General features: G+C 32.5%; 1 protein-coding gene across 4 annotated transcripts in view; it reads right to left on the reverse strand.

Moving 5' to 3' along the window:
- The window catches only part of LOC145243393 (glutathione hydrolase 1 proenzyme-like), a 177,577-nt gene that overhangs the window by 18,956 nt on the left and 138,710 nt on the right, over positions 1-19,911 (reverse strand). For all 4 annotated transcript variants that reach the window (XM_080106235.1, XM_080106233.1, XM_080106232.1 and 1 more), the window contains 6 exons: positions 13,449-13,516; positions 12,636-12,709; positions 8,095-8,291; positions 7,042-7,120; positions 2,903-3,033; positions 1,660-1,757 (listed from right to left, as the gene is read on the reverse strand). In XM_080106235.1, the coding sequence (XP_079962361.1) occupies positions 1,660-1,757; positions 2,903-3,033; positions 7,042-7,120; positions 8,095-8,291; positions 12,636-12,709; positions 13,449-13,516 (647 nt within the window). The remainder of the gene's footprint in view (positions 1-1,659; positions 1,758-2,902; positions 3,034-7,041; positions 7,121-8,094; positions 8,292-12,635; positions 12,710-13,448; positions 13,517-19,911) is intronic.

A 19,911-nucleotide genomic window follows, 5' to 3' on the forward strand; every position in this document is an offset into this window, starting at 1 on the left:
ATAATCTGTCATGGTGGTGTAGAGGTTTTGATAAGAGCATTCCCAGATATTACTGGACTGTAATTAGCCACCTGGTCCAACATCACATCAAATAGATTATTCTATTTATTTATTTGCGGACTATTATCCTCATCTTTTCTAGTTGTTGTTTCACAACGTTTCGACCAACTATTCCTCTGGCCTTCATCAGGTTTTTAACCGTGACAGAATATTCTAAATCTTCAAATGTATCTTCAGTAATTACAGCTTTCCATAGTTGTCGTCTCACCATGTTTTGGCCAACTAATCCTCTGGCTGGCTTTGGGTAGGATTGAAACTGCTATCTTCAGACAATGCTCACCTGGAACTGTAGAGATTCATCATCTATCTACTGCACCACGGGCCCCGAAGGGCAATTAAAGTTTGATTTTTTGGTCTTATAAATCCACGTTTATTTGTAATCTGATTTTCCATTGTCAAGACCGTACCGAAAAAAACAACTATAAAAGATGAGGATAACAGTCCGCAAATAAATAAATAAATAAATAAATAAAATATACAAAATTACTCATCTCAAAAGAATTCCAATAATTGAATAATAAATAGATTATTTGTTTGAATGACAGTATCAATACTTCTCTACCATCGTTCATAAAGCCCTGCAAGATGTGAAGTCAAGAAATGAAGTAAAATCAAGGTTAATCAAAAGAAATGATTGTCAGTCAAAAGATGATGGAAAGCCATGCGAGTATTAACATTGATCAATAGTATGAACTGCATTTGATTACTGATGGGTCAGTTTATGACTTTGGATGATGTCCAAGTTGTAATCAGCAAGGAATCAGTCCCACAGTAATGTGTTCACTTTAGGAATGTAAGAGGCACAGGTGATCAGGTAGTGATTGATTGTAGGATCTTTTTATCTAACTGCATAGAAGGCATAGTTTTCTTGGAAAACCTCTGATATCTGTGTAGTGATGTAAGTGTCCAGTATGCAGACATTCTCCGATTCTTCAAGTAGAGAGACCAAGCCTTGAGAAATCTAAGATTTAATTGAAGCCAGCTTCAGGAGAGTTGATGGAAATTTTGCTTGATTCTAGACAAATGGAGAGAAAAAGGAAAACTTTTTGTTTTCTAAAAATAGAAAATGAATGAAAGGATCTAAAGCTATTCCAATCAACCCTTGCATATCAATTAACATAACGTTTTAAAGCCAGTTACTTTCAGTAGCCAGTAAAACTAGAGTGATGACTTAAGGTTTTGTCTGGTATCCACAGAAACTTGCTATACTATCTATATAATATTCTGCTTATTCCTTATTTAATTAATCTCTATGTTATGCTTTAAGTAATTAGATATTCAAAAACATGGCTACATCAAAGGGAGGGCACTCTCATTCTTGTGCATGGTTGCCAGATTAACCTTTTTAAAGCCAAATTTCACGAATTTGGCCTTTTTTGAAGGAGTTTGGCCTTCAAAAATTGTATTGGTTTTATTTTAAAAAAAAAAAAACAACAAGAAAAAAAAACAAACTAATTTTTGCACTATCCAGAAAAATATCAGCTTTATCAAAATATTTGTTGATTAAATGTATTTCCCATTCTGTGAAATTTCCACAGGTCCTTCTAGTTTTAATTATTTATAATTAATTAAAAAAAAAAGACTTATCAAGTCACTCACCTCAGCATGTGGTCTGTAACATTATATATCTCTTCTGTATAATCTGAATCAAATGGGTCCCCAAGATTGGCCCGCATAGCATACACATGTTTGAAAGCCTAAGTACAAAAATACAGAGAAAAAAGAAATACATTTAAAACAAGACCAAACTCAATAATGTAAAGTAACAAAGAGAATATGTACCTTTTTTTCTTTAAAAAAATACAAACATATATTCTGTAGTTTTGCTATTTTTTGTAAAACCATTATTTCATGGTTATTACCTATCAAGTCCAGAAATGCTGAGAAATCCAAATGTTTTTGTTAACTATTATTGTTTATCTTTGAAAAGTGTAATATTTAAGGTTGACTCACAAACACACACATCTATGCAAAAGGCTTCATTCAGTCTTGACAGACTACGGATAACCACTAAAGGGTGCTTGCACATGAAATTCTTTAGTACGCAATCTCCAATCACACTTCTGAGTCGGTATTGTTTTAATTCCAATTGCAAGTAGAAATTCAGGATGACTGAAAACAATGCCAGGATGAGCAGAGCACATACAATGCCTAGCATTTCCAAATGGTCACCCACCTGGTATTGGCCAGGCTCATCGTTGCTATATATATATCTTTGAATTGAAAGCCATATTTAATTTCAGAAGAGTTTCCGATGGGTAGCTATTCTGTACAAATCCTGGAGATGAATTTTCAGTGGATAGCTGTTCTGTATAAGTCTCAGACTTAAATTTTTGCAGGCAAACAGAAAAAGATCTTTCTCACGTTGACACAAAAAGATTATGTGTTAGAATGATAAAGATTCAATATTTTTATGGAGCAATTCTGGTTTCTGATTGGTTGCTAGCAGAATGTGGCTCCATTTGATTGGTTAGTTCTTATCACCAGTGTCTATAAGTAGTACCTTCCAACTTTCGGTGATCATACTCTCCCCTTATATCAAAAATACTGCGACAATACTAACCAAAACGGAAACTTTTTTTACAGATAAATTGGAGAAAATTTTGTGTTATAATTCCATTTTATAAAGAGCTGTCGTATGTTTGTGTCTATATTCTCCCACAAATCTTAGATATTCTGCCTTAAGATTTGGTAAAATAAATTTCTGTAATATCTATTAATTTGGGATCAACAAGAACAATTTAGCAACTTGGAAGACAGATATTAAATTTTTTTTTCCATTATTACTTCACGATAAAAATAAAAATAAAGAAAAAGGTAATGGAGGGACAAAGTGACTTACCTCAACCAGTCTGTGGTAAGTGATGGGTTTATGCTGATCAGCAGCAGATAAATTATAGCCATCCATTATGTTCATTATGGCCAACAAAATTGGACCTCCGGATGGGGGCGGAGGAGCCAAAACAACGAAACCTAATATTTAAAAAAAAAAAAAAAAAAAAAAAAAATTTCAAAACAGAAAAAGTTCTCTATTTCCTTAAAAAAAAACAAAAAAAAAAAAAACAATCGATTCTTCAGAATAATCTATGAATTAAGTATTAACGATATCAGGAAAACTTTAACTTACCTTCATAAAAAGACTGAAACATGACCCCCTGTTTTTTTCACAAGTATCTAAAAGTCTATCAGAATAGAATAAATTTGTAAAGGATATTTGCTGCAATTTTATTATTTTCTTACTAATGCACACAGCAATAATTATCCAAAGATGGTCTTAGAACTATTCATTCCACTTCACTCACAATCAAAAAATATATTTCAACAGATAGAAAAACAAAATACTAGCAACACTCAAACCACAAAAGCTGGAATTTACGAAATCTGAAATGCATTTGTTGTTTCATTTGTTAGAAGAATTATATCATTTTATCAAATTGAAATTCAAAAATTTCAAGGCACTAACTCTGGATTTAATTTGGCATTTCTTAACTATTATCATTATCACAATTATTTCTCATTTTATTTTCACACTTTACTTAAATGGAGAAAGAGTAGTTTTGTGTTGTCCAAGGGCCATAATCATAACAATGATATAATTTTATATTTGGTAAGTGATATATTTTATGGCAAAAGTTCTCAATACAATGAATAGATTAGGTATGTTTAAATACAGAGTTGTTTGGGACAAAGAATTTTACAGTCTTTTATTTATAATGTTGTATACAAGAGATGGTACTTTGCATTGTCTGCGAACAATAATAATAAAATTTCATCTTATAGCAGAAGTGTTCATTATGTTAAACAAAGGTATTTTTATACACAGTGCTGCCTGGAATAAATAACTTCTCCATTTTTTTTTATAGTGTTGTATACTAAAAAAAATACCATGGTTCAGTAAGGCGGGGGCGTTTATATATATATATATATATATATATATTAAATTGTAATTCAATGAATTTCAAAAAAACTCTCATTGAAATGAAATGAAGTGGTTGAGTTTCATATCAAAGAATTTTTATTATTCTAAGCAAGACAAAGAATGTTTTAGAAAGTTTATCTCCTTAACCTATAGGGTTTCGATGTCTACCATCTCATCAGAGGAGTGAAAATATTAGCAAATAGTTATAAAGGTATGCACCCTATTTGCTAAAGTCAGTGAGACATGGAAAGTCAAAGTGAAAATAATACATTTATCAGAAGTCCTGTAGCAGTATTTGTAGAAAAAGGATATGCTAATATTTTCACTCCTCTGATGAGATGGTAGACATCGAAACCCTATAGGTTAAGGAGATAAACTTTCTAAAACATTCTTTGTCTTGCTTAGAATAATAAAAATTCTTTGATATGAAACTCAACCACTTCATTTCATTTCAATGAGAGTTTTTTTGAAATTCATTGAATTACAATTTAATTTATTTGCTCTATCTTGCATATCGAGCAATTCTTGTTTAGATGGGATAACTTATAGAATATTACTGCCAGTAATATTTTGTAAACCAACAATCTCACGTTTACATAACCACTGATTGTTAAATAAAAACTATTCCGAAGTATATATATATATATATTTTTTTTTTCTAATGTTATTATCTACTAATTTGGAAATAAATTGCTGACTAATTCCTTGCAGGAAACCACTCTGCAGTTTTATTTCAAAATTAAATGGACAATAACTCTGAATTTCATTTATCATTTCTTAAAGTTCTCTTCTGAAGGGAGAAGTGTGACAAAAAACTCAGGTGGTTTTAGTAGTGCTCTGAAGGCCTCCTTAATTTTAAAAACAAGATATGCTGCATGGATAAGGGATTTGAGGACATATTTAATTTTGTTTGGATCATTTGGATTAATCAGACTATTTTTATCTTGATTGTTATTTGCATAACATTTCGGTCGATGTAATCTCCGATCTTCTTCGGGTGCATAAGACACCATGTTTAATGTTAGGAAAAGGTTAGCTGCATACTTTCAAGGTTTCGTATTTAGGTTCGGGAATTGTAATATTTAATCTTCATCTTGTAAAATGAGGAGGTGGGGTTGGATACAAGAAATTAGAACTTGACAGGGACTATTTGCTCTACTCAGTATTGTCTGGAATAAAAATTGTAAGATTACTGTATTACTTTTGGTAAGAGATATATAGTAAATCATTTTAGACTTCAACATTTTGTATTTTCTTAAAATATTAAAACTGAGGGGGGGGTAAGAAATTGTGAATTGACAGGCACAATTTGTTCTACATGGCATTGTCTGAGATTAAAAAAAAATGTAAACTTACAGTAATACTTTTAGTAAGATATACATGGTATATCTCTTCTGTCTATCAACTTCATCAACATCGTGTATATTTTTAATATATTGAAATGGGGGCAGACAAATTAGGAATTGACAAGAAATTCAGCATTATTCGGGATCAAAATTGTAAGATTACAGAATTACTTTTGCTAAGTGGTAACTATTAAACCTCTTTGGACTATTGTCTTTATTGACATCATTTATCTTCATATTCTGAAATAGAGAGGGGGGGGGCAAGAAATTAGGAATTGACTATTCGGCATTGTCCTGGATCAATAATCATTATTAACATTATTTCTCTGAATACTGTGAAGGCTTCTTTACTAAAATTACAGTAGTACATTTGGTAAGTGAGAAGAAGAGTAACAGTAACTTTTATTATACTCAGTGTTGTCCGGGAGAAATAACATCATTTCTCTTTATACTTTGATTTTAACCATACTTTTGGTAGTGTTGTGAAGGCCACCTTATTAACATTATAGTATTATATTTATAAGTATGTGTGTGGAAGGTAACAAACTTTTTTTCTACTCCAAGAACAATAACATTGTCATTATCAACATTACTGTATTATAATTGGTAAGTGAGGGGGGGGGGGAGTAATAATCTTTTGTTCTACTTAGAATTGTCCAGGAGCAACAAATGTAACTTATGGTATTACATTTAAATCTCTTGGGACTATTTTCATTATCAACATCATTTCTCTTCATATTATTGCGAATGTAGGTAGGAGAATGCAATTACTCGGTAACAAAAATATCATTGTGTTTTGTTCTATTGGCGTTGTCCAGGAGCAATAAATGTAAGATTACAATAATACCCTTAAAAGGGATGGTGCCAGTATATGAATTACATTATCAGGGCTCTACATTGCAAGTGAAACGGTCGCATTTGCGAGTGATTTTTCAAAGTGGCAACTAGAAATAATGAAACGCTTATCTTTTGGCGATTGTATTTCTTTCACTGACAATCTTCCAAAGCTCACTACGGAGTGAAAAATATCTTTTCATTTTTTTTTTTTTTTTTAATAAAACAAAGTTAAATTATTTAAACAATAAAAGTTTAATAGAACAATATACTCTTTTTTTTTTTTTTGAACGAAGGCTGTTTAAAAAATATCTGAAGAAATTTGAATGTTTTTACCTTCAAGTATCAACATAAAATTGCTGTATATTTAGAATTACACTTATTAAAAAAAATACAGAAACATTTTTATGATGTACTTACTCCTCATGAAACGAAGATGTCATATTCCAAAAATCACATGGGTCTGTTTAGTAACTTTTCTATTTGGCTAGTAAGCAAAAATATTTAGTTGTCAAAGGTCAACTAAAAATAAATTTGTCCATAGAGCCCTGATTATAATTTTTTTCATCATATTAAAACAAAAGAGCAGAATGAGCTGGGCAGAGGATATAGAGAGGATTGGAGAGATGGAAAAACTGAAAGAGAAAGAAAGAGCTATAAAGAGAGGAGGAGAGATAGGAGTTTTAATATAAAGATGTTATACACACTATTTAATTTCTATTTTTGTTTTTTTTTATGGCTCCGGGTAATGCCAGATAAACATACTGGTAATAATATATAGTAAAGATACTTTATTCATAATATACGGCATATATATTCAGTGTATTTGTAGAAATATTTTGCGTTATGTACAAAGGTGAAAAGAGGAAATTTCCAGCATACCATTATAATTGCCATGCAAAACATTGCGTTTAACTGCTCTGTAGTTCTTTAGATCTTCAAGACTAATTGCATTGTCAGACTGGAAAGAGAAAACATAAAAATGCAAATTAAATTAAGATTCAACGGTTAGAAAGACCAGACGAGTGTGAAATTGTTTTTAATAAATATTGATATTTATTAAAAATAAAATTTAATTTTTTTGTTCAAATTTTTTAATAATAAAATATTCATCTTCAGGAAATTTGACAGTTTGTTCTTTTGTTTTTGTTTTTCTTCTTTTTATTTTTTTGGTTGTTTTTTGCTCTTGCAAAGGGACACGAAAAACAAACAATAACATCAATGTTGCGTGCATTTTAGGTCAGGAAGCCAATATCTTCAGACAGCCTGATCTGGTAACACCCAGTTGGAAGAAAGAGACAGGAAATCATTCTTAAATGAAACAGAAGTGATCTAATTTTTTTTTTTTTACTCTTACTTATATGAAGTTTTAGTTTTTACAGCAAAACAAACATTTTATGTTTTTAAAAATAGCCATAAGACAGGAAAGAAATGACAAATAGGACAGAAGAATAAGGTGAAAAATAAAAATAAAATCCAATCAAAGAAAAAAATAATCAAGTAGGGCTGTAGCAATTTTGTAGGAAACAACCAAAACTCTTCAATCAAAATGTGATTCAAGTGAGGAAAATAGTGTAATGCTGCTGAAAAGTATAAAATTAAAATGAGAATTTAAGAATTTCAAATTCAAAAATGTCTTTCTATTCAACAGTTTAAATGCTTCCAAATTTCTTTCAAATTTCAAAGTAATTTATTCTTTTTCATCATCTAACAACAAAAGATAACAATGGCTGACTTGTTTACAAATAAACCTGAAAAGCATCCTGGTGAATTTATTTTTATAACAAAATAGGACTTAAAATTTTTCTAAATCTTCAATTCTGACAAATTGATTTAGATAAAAACAAAAACCATAGAAAAAGTTCAAAATATTTCTTTAAATAGAAAATGTCAAATTGAAAACCACCATTAAAAAAAAAATTTTTTTTAACTTACAGCATCCACAATTTCTGGTGAAAAGATTCCATCATAGAATGCATCAGGTCCTTCATTGGCAATGGTTTCCAAAACGTAAGCGAGTTTTGGTCGGCGGAAAATTTCTCCATTTTCTGGAATTTTGCCATTTTTTGTGAATGACTTGACAAATTCGGGGCTTTCGTTCTTCAAGTCAACATTTGTTTTTAGTGTGTTCACTGAAAAGAAAATGATACAGAAAATATAAATATATATACAGAGAAGGGTGTTGTAGTTTGCTTGATATAAATATACAGTTTGAGTGAAGAATTAAAAATTACAATATTAGATTTAAAAGGGATAAATAAGTTGTTATTATCTTGTCAACATATTAAGACAAAAGACAAAAGAAAGGAATGGGTTTGGTAGAGGAAAATTGAAGGAGAAGGAAAGAGAGAAAGATAAAGCTAGAAAGAAAGAGGAGGAGAGATAGGAGTTTTAATATAAAGATGTTACACACACTATTTAATTTTTATTTTTTATGACCCAGTGTAACGCCAGCCTTGCTAGTAATGATATATAGTAAAGATAATTCATTCATAATATACAATATATATATTCAGTGAATTTGAGAAATATTTCACATCATACATGAGGTGTTTTAAATAAGTTTCCAGACTATTTTCGTACAAGTATTTAAAGTTGCAGAAATTTCAGTATGTTATTGCTACACATCTTATGAAATGGCTGACCAATTTTTATGATTTCAAGTTCAAATGCACAGCTACAGCAGGAATTGGAATACATCCTACTAAAGCCTGATTGTCACAGCTGGTGAATTTGAAAAATGCAATCTGGACGTGAAGACATTTTAGAACAATATGCGATAAAATTCTGTTTTAAACTTGGAAAAAAAAACATATGGAATGCTTCAGACTGCTTTTGGACCATCTTGCATGAATCGAGCATCAGTTTTTGAGTGGTATAGATTAAAGGAAGGGAGGGAGGGAGTCTGTGAGAGATGATAAGAGGTGCATGAGGAGTAAGGAAGTATAGATGGTTTTGTGTATTACAGCATAAAAAAAGCATGAAATAGAAACTCCATTTTACACAAGACAAACTATGATCATTTAAGGTTTTGAATAACTTTTATTAACAACTAGCCTGGTGGAAGGTTGCCCCCTCCCCCCCTCGCAAATAAGTAAACTACGTTTGTTGTTGGTGGCTACTGTTGTCCTCAGACACTGGCTGGTATGGCTGAAATGAAATAATCTGACTTTCACTGGCGATTAGTGCTGGTTTTGGACGATAACATGCAGGTATTGTTTGAATTAAAAAAAAGCAATTAAGGGACTGTGTAAATCAGTATGAATTAATAAAATTACGAAAAATGGTCCATTAGAATAATAATGGAAAGTAAAAACAGAAGTTTTAGAGGTTAGGGATTATCACTGTATATGAACTGTCTGCTTAGAGTTATCAGAATCAGTGGTAGCAGCCCTAGCTGTTTCTGTTTGTTGTTTAAGTCTTTCTCTTCTTTTCAACTCTTCCACCGATAGTATTTAAATTAAATTCCAGTTTTATGTCGTCTTTTTTTAACATGTAAAACAAAACCATTACGACTTTTTTCACTTGACTTCTTTGAGTATTTTCATGTTAAGAACGGCGTTTGGAATAGACATCCCAAACTCCTGATGTTAAGTATGGCTTTTGGAATAGACACCACCAACCTCCCCATGTTAAGAATGGACACCCCCCAACATCCTTATGTAAATAACGGCTTTCGTAATAGACAACACTTTGTTTTCTTGGTGTGTGTCGGGGGGGGGGGGTGATAATTCCATCAAATTTAACCATGATAATCGTTGTCAGCATACCTACCTACAGATGCAAAAAAAAAAAAAAATTGGGCATGTCAGTGTCGATAGGAGAGAAGTAGATTTGTTTATCATGTATGCATACAAACCTGGCAACCAGTGGATTACAGTGCATATTACAGGTCTTTATATCTCTATAAGTACTTGTCTCCACAAAATTTGAATGAGATTTTCTTAATCAGCATAGTTGAAAACATGTAAAAGTCATCATTCTAAAGAAAATTGTGGAGTTAGACCTAATGTACAAATTTACCCCCCCACCCATAAAAAAGTTAATGTGTGCGCAGTGTCACGAATCCAGTAGATGATATTGTAGTAACATTTATTTTTAATTTGGTGAAGATTGTAATAGGTTGTGTAGGCTTAAATATAGTATATTTAAATAAAGTTCATATAAAAAAATGTGACTATGTCTGAAAAAAAATATAATTACTGAAACAAATGTGCAAGAGAGAGAGAGAGGAAATAGAGGTTTGTTGTTTTTTCTTTGGCATCACTGTGAAGAAATGTAAAACACAAGTGAGAGAGAGAAAAAGAGAGAGTGAGCAAGAGAGAGAGGAAATGCAAACTTATGCCGTTAAACGTAAGAAAATTAATGTGGCAATTTACTCAAAGGACAAAAGTAAGTATCATGGCGATGCCATATACATGTACATTAGCATTCATTTAGCATGTGAATTATGTTAATCTGAAATATAGGAATGGTCAGAGGTCAACCAATCAGATTGAGTGGAATTAGTCTGGACAGACTTTATTATTTTTTAATAGAAAAAGGGAAAGATTATGTTATGTCTAGGAGTTTATGATCCAGTTACAAAGGGTGAAACCCCATATCTGTTGAAAGTGCAGAATTCCTCCCGGTAATGACTGGGGGTGGTAGGAGGACTTGTTATGTAGAGGAAAAATAGGAACTAGTTCCTCTAAAGATGGTTGCGATTGTGATGATGTTGTTCCTAGGATAAAATGTAGAATTTTATTATAACGAATAAATGTGTCTAAAATATCGTTCTAAAGTTACATAAGATAGTGGCTAATAGCTTAGACATAATAATTTTGTATGTGGCATCTGTTGTTGCAAACCTATAGTACTTTGGTCCAGAGGGGAATTTCTGAAATCAAAATATTATATATTGAGATAAAAGAGTAGATTGAATGAGTCTGTTCAAAAAACGGTAATTTTCATGTGTCATCATCTTTCAAAATAATACAAAGATGTTGGAAGAAACAGAGAAAAAAAAGGAGAATGTTCACAAAGAGTACTTATTCCTTGTTTCCTTTTGTTTTCAAGTAGCAGTCACAGAGAGGAGTGTTTTCAGCTTTTACAGCAAAAGCAGGATAAGTTCTAGCTTGATTGAACCCGTGTCCTGTTTCCTTTGTGTCTTCTTTCCTTCTCTCCTCATTTACAAAAATCTTGGGTTTATATACCTAGCTCCCACAGACATGTAGGTTGTTAAATATTATTTTTAGCATGCCCTGCTCCTATTGGCTAATTAATTTTTATTATTTTTATCTTTTTGACCGGATGAGTGCATGGAGCCTATGGATAGTGATGTGTTTACAAACTTTGTCTGTGACAGCCAACAAGTCAACATCTGTTTGGGAGTTTTATTACTTTCTTCATGAATCCCCACAGAAGTCAGAACATCAGAGTTGATTGGCCAAATAAAGAATTTTATGGATAAGGAGTGTTATGTGTCTATAGAGATAATAAGTGCGCAGTTTGATATCAGTGTGGGAACTGTACCCACAATTATTCGCAAGGAACTGAAGATGTGAAAAATTTGTGCAAAGTTTGTCCCAAGGGTGCAGTCAACAACTGCACCCTTATCACAAACTATTCGACCAAGATGATTCCTCACCCTTCATATAGTCCAGACCTTGCTCCTTGTGACTTTCCCTAAGCTCAATAAATTATGAGACAATTCAGGAGATAAAAAAGGCTCTGACGAGGGTCATTGATACGCTCACACAAGAGAACTTCCGTGGGGCTTTCCAGAAGCTATTGGAACCATACAAGTGCATTGCAGCCGGGGGAGATTACTTTGAAGGGGGCTAGAGTCTCATGTGTGTACTATCAATAAAAGTGTCTATATGAAAAAAAAGTCTGAAATCTTATTGAAGGCACAAAGGTGAAAAGAGAATATTTTGAACATACCATTATCTCTATAAAGCTACAATTCCTCCATGCCACATCTGGGCTAATGCATCTACCACTAGTCTCTAAGACAGGGTCCAAAAAGATAAAAAAAAGTTTCAACTCTAATAGGTCCCACACAATTGTTCAAACATGAAATTCCCTTAATAAAATCTATCAAAATGTGTGATCAATAATTGTTTAGGCGATTTATCTCCCCCTTCTCTTCTAATGGGAAGGAAAATGTCCTCAAATTTGATAAAACTTTGAAAATTTTCACAAATCAAATATTAGATTTATTTGTCTTTACACAAAAGTCCTTTGCTTTAATTACTAAAAAAAAAAAAAAAAAAAAAATTAAGTATATAAGATAAAATTTTTTTTCTGATCTTTACATTAAGTAGTAGGGGAAGATAAGTCATAATTTTCTTGTTTTAGTTTTTTCTAATTAAATCCTTATTTAAAAAAAAAAAAAAAAATCCACAGAATTGTTTCTTTAATTTTATTTTTCATCTTTTCATTTATGAAAATAAATTCAAAGTATTTATTAGTTAAGAATAACAAAGAATTACCAAAACTCTTAGATATTACAAAACCATTTTTGGCCAAATCAACAGCTGGCATCACCAAATCTTTCCAGGGAAGTCTACAGAAAAAAAAGCAAAGAAATTGTTATGGAGGTAAAACATTTGGAAAATATGAGGTGCATTCTAAAAGTAATGTCTCCTATTTTTTTTATTCCACCCGAATGGATCAGAAAAGATTGCAAATTGCATTGTTGTGATGACTTAACTTATGAATTCATGACCTGAAAAATTTAATCTCTCTGTTGCAGATATTGATAAAGCTAAACTATAAGAAAGCAACCCCTGTCATGGATATGCATCAGAAGCAGAGATGCATCATTAAATTCTTGGCAAAAATGCATTGAGTATGATAGTGACTATGTAGAAAAATAAATTCTGGAGAACAAAAGGTCGCTCATTTTTATGTTACCACTCCTGTCTTCATAGCTCTTCAACTTTTTGAGTTAAAAAAAAAAATAGGAGGCTTTGCTCTTGGAACGATCCTGCTAGTTACACATGAAAAAACAAAAAAACAAAAAAATAAATAAACAGAAATCGACACGTATCTTAAATTAAAATTTATCAATCAAAAACATAATTTTTCCATAGTGCAACCATTACTAAATTTATCTTGTACTAAAATTTCCCCACAAAAAAAAACTTTATCACTAATTTTTTCAGATTTTAGTAAATTTTTCAACCAAATCTTTATAACATTCTTTAATTTTTCTAAATGTTACTTAATTTTCCAAAGTAATTACATAATCAAAAGGAAAAATAAAAAAAAGTATATAAAACTTAAATTTTTTTCTTTTTTACCTTCCATACATCTTGTGGGCTTCTTCCATTCCACGAATCTCACCAGGAACAGCAATAGACAAAGGGCCCTATAAAAGAAGAAAACAAGTTATTTTATTTTTGCATGATAACATGAAGTTAAAAAAGAAAATCTACTGAAAAATAAATGAGGAATTATTATTCAATACAAACTACAATCCTGTCTTAGGAATTTCCTCTCAATCATATCATCTTAATTTATTATTTCCTGTATAATTCTTTGTTGAAATCTTAAGACTATGCCTTAAAACAAAGACCTTATTTATAAGGAAGGGAGCATCACTTTTTAATTTTATGACTATGGCCACAAGTGCCTTCAACTCTTTTCAGATGTCATTCAATATTATTTTAAGATTTCAATTTTAATGAATCCTTTTTAAACAGTGCAGCAACACCCGCTTAGCAGCAAAATCACACCTCTTCACTGTTGCGGTCGCTAAATGACAGAAAGCTTTCTATAATAGTTTCTTCCCTCGAACAGCTAGACTTTGGAATTTCCTTCCTGCTACCTGCTTCCCTGACTGTGCTGACATGCAGAAGTTTAAATGCAACGTTAAACCAACATCTTGTTAATCTTTCCTATGCATGGTTCCATATAGTAGCCCCTTACGTCCAAGTGGCGATATACCTAGTTAGAGGTGAATGTGAGTAAAAAAATAACTAAAAAAATAAAATAAAAACACTTTCTAAATTATTAGACATACCCATGACCAACTGTGTCATAACTTTGACGACTATACTTTGATTTCATTCGAAAATACAAAATCTGACCTCTTTTAAGACATCGTGCCTGCATAATAAAAAAATAATAAGCCTCTTTACTTTTCTATTATAATTATTAACGAGGGTGGGGGGTGTCACCCAGATTTGCTCGGTCGTAAAATACACTTAAATATATTTTTATTTGTCCAGATTTTGTATATACTATTATAAAGTCATGATTTCAAAAGTAAAAAAAAAAAAAAAAAAAAGATGCCATCAGCTAGAATCAAAACCAAAAGCAAAACTGTAGCATTCAAAGCTGGTGACGTTACCACATTATCAACGTGACACGTATATGAACTGATTAAAAATAAACTAAGATGAATGTACAAAATGTATAAAGATTTTTTCAATTTTGACCCCTTAAAAACTATTTTAACCGGCTAAAGACCCATAGAAGAACGGTCCATAAAAAATCCAATCATTTGCGACTCCTAGCATCGCCCCGTGACTTTTAGTTTTGGAAGAGATAGAGTTTGAAAATATGGAAACAGACAGAGTGAGTTTTATAAATTAGATTATTACTACCACTAGTTTAGAACTATCATATTCTTTATTATACTTATAAGTAAAGAAGCTTATTATTTTGCCATTTAATTTGTAATTTACAGGTTTATAGCATGTACAGTTGCAGGACTAAAGTGTATTTTAACATGTTGAAGTATATAAGAAATAGAAAACGAATGTTGATTAACTCACATTTTTTATTTAAAATTTAACAATTTTTTTTTTAAATTATATTTTCACTTCAAACAAGGCACAGTGTCACTTTGATGTAGGGGGCTACTATCAGGGACATAAGCTACAGGGGTACTATGTAGGAAGCCGAGCAGCAAGATGTCTATTCACATTACACTTGAAGCTCTGCATGTCAGTACAGTTGGGGAAGCAGGAACCCGGTAGGGAATTCCAAAGTCTAGCAGTTCTGGGGAAGAAACTATTTGAGTACAAGGCTTTCTTACATCTAGGGATCTCTGTGTAGGGGTGGAACTTTGCTGCTTGTTGGGTTTGTTGGGGTAATTATGTTGAGGGGGTACAAGGGCTTGTAGTTTGTCGGAGCATCCACCATACTTGTAAAATAGGCAGAGGGATGTAACATTTCGTCGATGGGACAGAGGCTGAAGCCTAGATGACAGTTCAGGACCTATCAGGTTGGCGACTCTCTTTTGAACTCTGTTAAGGAGGGAGAGACTAGCAGCAGATGCACCAGCCCAAATGTGAAAACAATACTCCATACATGGGCGAATGATGGCCTTGTAGAGATACAGGATGCTTTCAGGCATAAGTAATTTTCTAGCACGGTAGAGAGAGCCCACCTTGTTCGTGGCAGCTTTGGCTATGCTCTCGATGTATCTATTCTAACTCATGTTCCCTGTGAACGTTAGGCCAAGGAATATTGAACGAAGTGCTTTCAGGTAATGTATCTTTAATAATATATCTATTAGAGGTTGAGAAGGTTTCTTGTAATTATTAAAGGAAACAAGTTTAGTCTTGGCAGCATTGAATATTACCATCCATTTTGACCCCATTCCACTACAGATTGGAGGTCTTCTTTTAGGGTTTCCACCATTGCCTTGAATACGTGATCATTCGCCTCATGCCTGTTATAGAGTGTGATGTCATATATGCCCATCTCGGAGACAATTTTATCAGGGAGGTCATTTATGAATATCAGGAATAATAAAGATCTAAGGACCTGCATTTATATCATATTGTTTAGATATACGACCATCAAGGACAACCTGGCTTCTTCTTTTATTTAAGACTAGTGGGGGATACCCGGCATTGCCTGGGTGTTTAGCGGTGCGTGTGCTCGGGCGGGGGGGGGGGGTGTTAATCAAAACATAAGAATAAGTGAAGTAAATATTTTTAAATATTAAAATGTTAAAACTTAAAAAAATCGAAAAAAAAAAAAAACCACCCCAAAAACTAATGTAAGGCAAACGAACGATGTTAAATGTAAAAATTGGAAAAACAAAAAAAGAAAACGCGAATGTGATGGAAAAAGAAAACAGAAAAACAAACGTTAAAACTACTTTAAAAAATCTGAAAAATAAAAACAAAAAAACACTGGCTTAAATAATCCTGTTTCAATATTAAAATTTAAAAAATCGAAAAAAAAAAAAAAAAGAAGACATCTCACACCACGATTCAAACCCAAAACCTTTAGATAATGAGACCGCCCTCTAAGCAACTGAGCTAAGACGACGTCGACAATATTGGATTGGTTTTTTTGATATTTAAACTAAATTATGTTCCGACGTCATTTGCGCATGCGTAAAAGCGAATTTATAAAGAGAGGACGGTTTTTGCTGACCCCTCCCTGCAGAAAACTGATGATTTTAGGGTGAAGAAATTAATGTTTTTGGCCAATTTTTCAATATTTGTTGGGCGAAGGTAGGAAGTTTAAAATGATACCAATCTCATGAAAATCCGTGACCATGTCGAAAGTTTTTGCGAGACATACAAACACACATTTTTGCTTTTATATATATATATATAGACGGATTTAATTATGTTAAGTATTTGTCCAGTAATACCATAGGATCTGATTTTCATGAAAAGATTATCGTGCCATACCCTGTCATAGGCCTTCATAGCAGTAGCCCTAGATATATCTAGGGCTACTGCTTTCCCCTCACCTGATTTATTCAGTGCAGGGTATATATGTTCAGAGATTACAGTTAGGATATCTGCAGTTGAACGGGCTTGCCTAAATCCATATTGATGGTTGGACAGAAGTTGAGCAACTGTAAGGTATTGGACTAGACCTTGATTAATTATGGACGCAAATATTTTGGCGAAAAGAGGGAGGAGGCTAATGGGGAAATAACTTAATGGGCCAGTTCTTTTGTCAGAATTCTTGTAAACTGGTAGCACAGAAGCAGTTTTCCATCAGTCAGGGAAGCAAGATTCGTTACGGCATTTGCTCAAAAGTTTGGAGAGAACTAGAGCAATCTCAGCAGCGCATCTTTTTAATTGTACAGCCGGGATGAGATCAGGTCCACATGCTTTTGAGGTGTCTAGGTTTTTTATGATGTCATGTACTTGAGAAGGGGTGATTTTCAGATCATCTGGTGTGGTTTCTGTCTGCAAAGGAAAATCAGGGAGGGAGTGGTTTGCTGGGTCCAAGGTAGAGTTTGAGGCAAACTGATGGGCAAGCATGCTAGCTTTCTCAGTTGCTGTGCAAACAACCTCATGATTGTTGGGTAGTGGGGGAATTGTTGATTGCTCATTATTTACTGCACTGTTGTAGATTTTCCAGAAACCACGAGTTCCTAATCTCTGCGCTTCAATGCGTTTTCTGGTGGTTTCAGTATATTTTCTCTTAGCTGTTACTAATTCTTTCTTACAATTACTTCTACCCATCCCATGGCAGATAAAATTCTCTAAACAAAATAGTTTTGTACCACTTTCATGTTCCTTTATGAAGATTAAAATAAAGATATAATGCCACTAAACCTTATGTCTAGCATCCTTATTCCAATTTTTATCAAGAACATGTCTAAAATTTGATCTTATTTAACCCTTATCGAATTGCTTTTAGACTTGATATGTGACAACTTAAAAAAAATGGACATAAAAGTATGAATTTAAAAATGAACAAATCTCAAAAAATTATAAAATCTATAATAAAAAGTGTAATAAATCAATAATGAAGTTGCAATATTCTACAAAACGACCAATGAATCAACCATAAACAAAACAAAAATGGCAACTAACATAACAGAATAAAATGTTTAGCCAATAAAAAAAATTGTACTTTCACAATTTGATAAAAATGACTTTTACCTTGAAAAAATATCCTAAATGCATTAGTATTTGAAAAATATATAAATATTATTGAAAATGATATATGCATAATAAAAATTGTAGGAACTCTATATTTTACTATAGCATATATAGATAAAAAGATTAAAGGACAAATTTTAATGTGATCATGGGCAATTACAATATAAACTAATATATACATTGTTAATAAGTTGCTCTCCATAATTAACAAGCATTGGTACTTACAGAGATAATGGTTTTATACTATTTTAAAACATGTCAAGTAAAATTTTAGATGAAAAAAAAAAAAAAAAAAAAAATCAAAATTTTAAAAATCTTTGTTTTGATATAGAGATGAAAATTTATTTAAAAGCAATTCTTGGTCCTAGATATGACCTTAAACTATATCCAGTGGTGAGGCCCCAGCTTGCGGGCTTTGGGGAATGTGGAGTCACCCTTTAATTGCCATTGCTCCCAGGTCCACTCTGACCTGGAGTGGTAGTACCTGTTAGAGTCCCAACTATGGGTTAAATAGAAACCGACTTCAAAACAACAAATATATTCTATTAAAATATTTTTTTCTTCAAAATCTTTGGATTCGGCATTAAATAACCTGAAAAGGGTTGATATGCCGTAAAACAAAAACATCCAACCAAAAGCAATTTTTCAAATATTTTTCTTTTTTACTTTTTTTTTACTCTTTTTCACTCCAAACAAAGCATATTGTCTCTTGGAATGTACTATCTGGGATTGTGTCTAACGAAGGATTGTGGGGAGTTGAGCAATGATATGTCTGTTCACATTATATTTAAACTTCTACAGTCAAAGAAACAGGAAACAGGGAGAGAATTCCAAAGTCTAGCAGTCTGAGGAAAGAAACTAATAGAGTAGAAGGCTTTCTGGCATCCAGAGACAACAGTGAATGAGGTGGAATTTTGCTGCTTGTAGGGTCAATCTGGTTCATGTACTTCATAAGGTTGCAAGTGCTATGAGTTCATCAGAGCACATTCCATTATTTGTAAAACTGGCACAGGGATGCAACATTTTGGTAATGGGACAGAAATTAAAGCTTGGTTGATAGTGTGGGACCTATTGGATTGGAGACTTTTTGAGATTAAGAGCAAGAGACTAGTGGTAGATGCACCAGCCCAGATGTGGCAACAATACTCCATGCATGGTTGAATTGTAGTTTTGAAAAGATATGGAATACTTTCTGGTGTAATTTTCTAGCATGGAAAAGAAAGCTCACTTTCTTTGCAGCAGCCTTAGCAATGTCCTCAATGTATTTGTTCTAATTCATGTTGCTTATGAATGTTAAGCCGAAGAGTTTGAATGATGAGCTCTGAAGTAGTTATTTGTCATGGCGATTGGAGGTTGAAAAGTTTATTTAGTTGTTAAAGGAAAGAAGCTTAATCTTAGTAGCATTAAATATTACCATCCACTTGTGACCACATTCCAATACAGACTAAAGGTTGTTTTGGAGAGTTTCTGCTATTATCGTGAATATGTGTACATTCGTTTTTCCCGTCATCTATAATATAAATCTCACCTGTCTGTTTAAATGTATGTATATGTTTATATGTCTCACAAAAACTTTCGACAGAGGTGACAGATTTTCATGAGATCGGTATAATTTTGAAGCTCGACCCTTCAGATGGCAAATATCGAAAAATTGGCCAAAAACATTCATTCCTTCACCCTCGACTGGGCACTTTTGTACAGGGAGAGTCAGTTTTTTTGTTGCCATTTTTTGCAAGTCATTCAAAGCTCGCATAAATGACATTGCATAAAAGGCATTATTTCGACCACACATGGCGTCACAACCATGGTAGGCACATTGGTAAGACCGTTTGTTTTTTTTGTTTTTTTCACCTCTTTTTCCTCTGGTGCATTACAGGTTCGAGCCTGCTTA

This window comes from Euprymna scolopes, chromosome 22 (genome assembly GCF_053919585.1).
Source record: "Euprymna scolopes isolate OS-2025 chromosome 22, ASM5391958v1, whole genome shotgun sequence".
In the NCBI taxonomy this organism is placed as follows: domain Eukaryota; kingdom Metazoa; phylum Mollusca; class Cephalopoda; order Sepiida; family Sepiolidae; genus Euprymna; species Euprymna scolopes.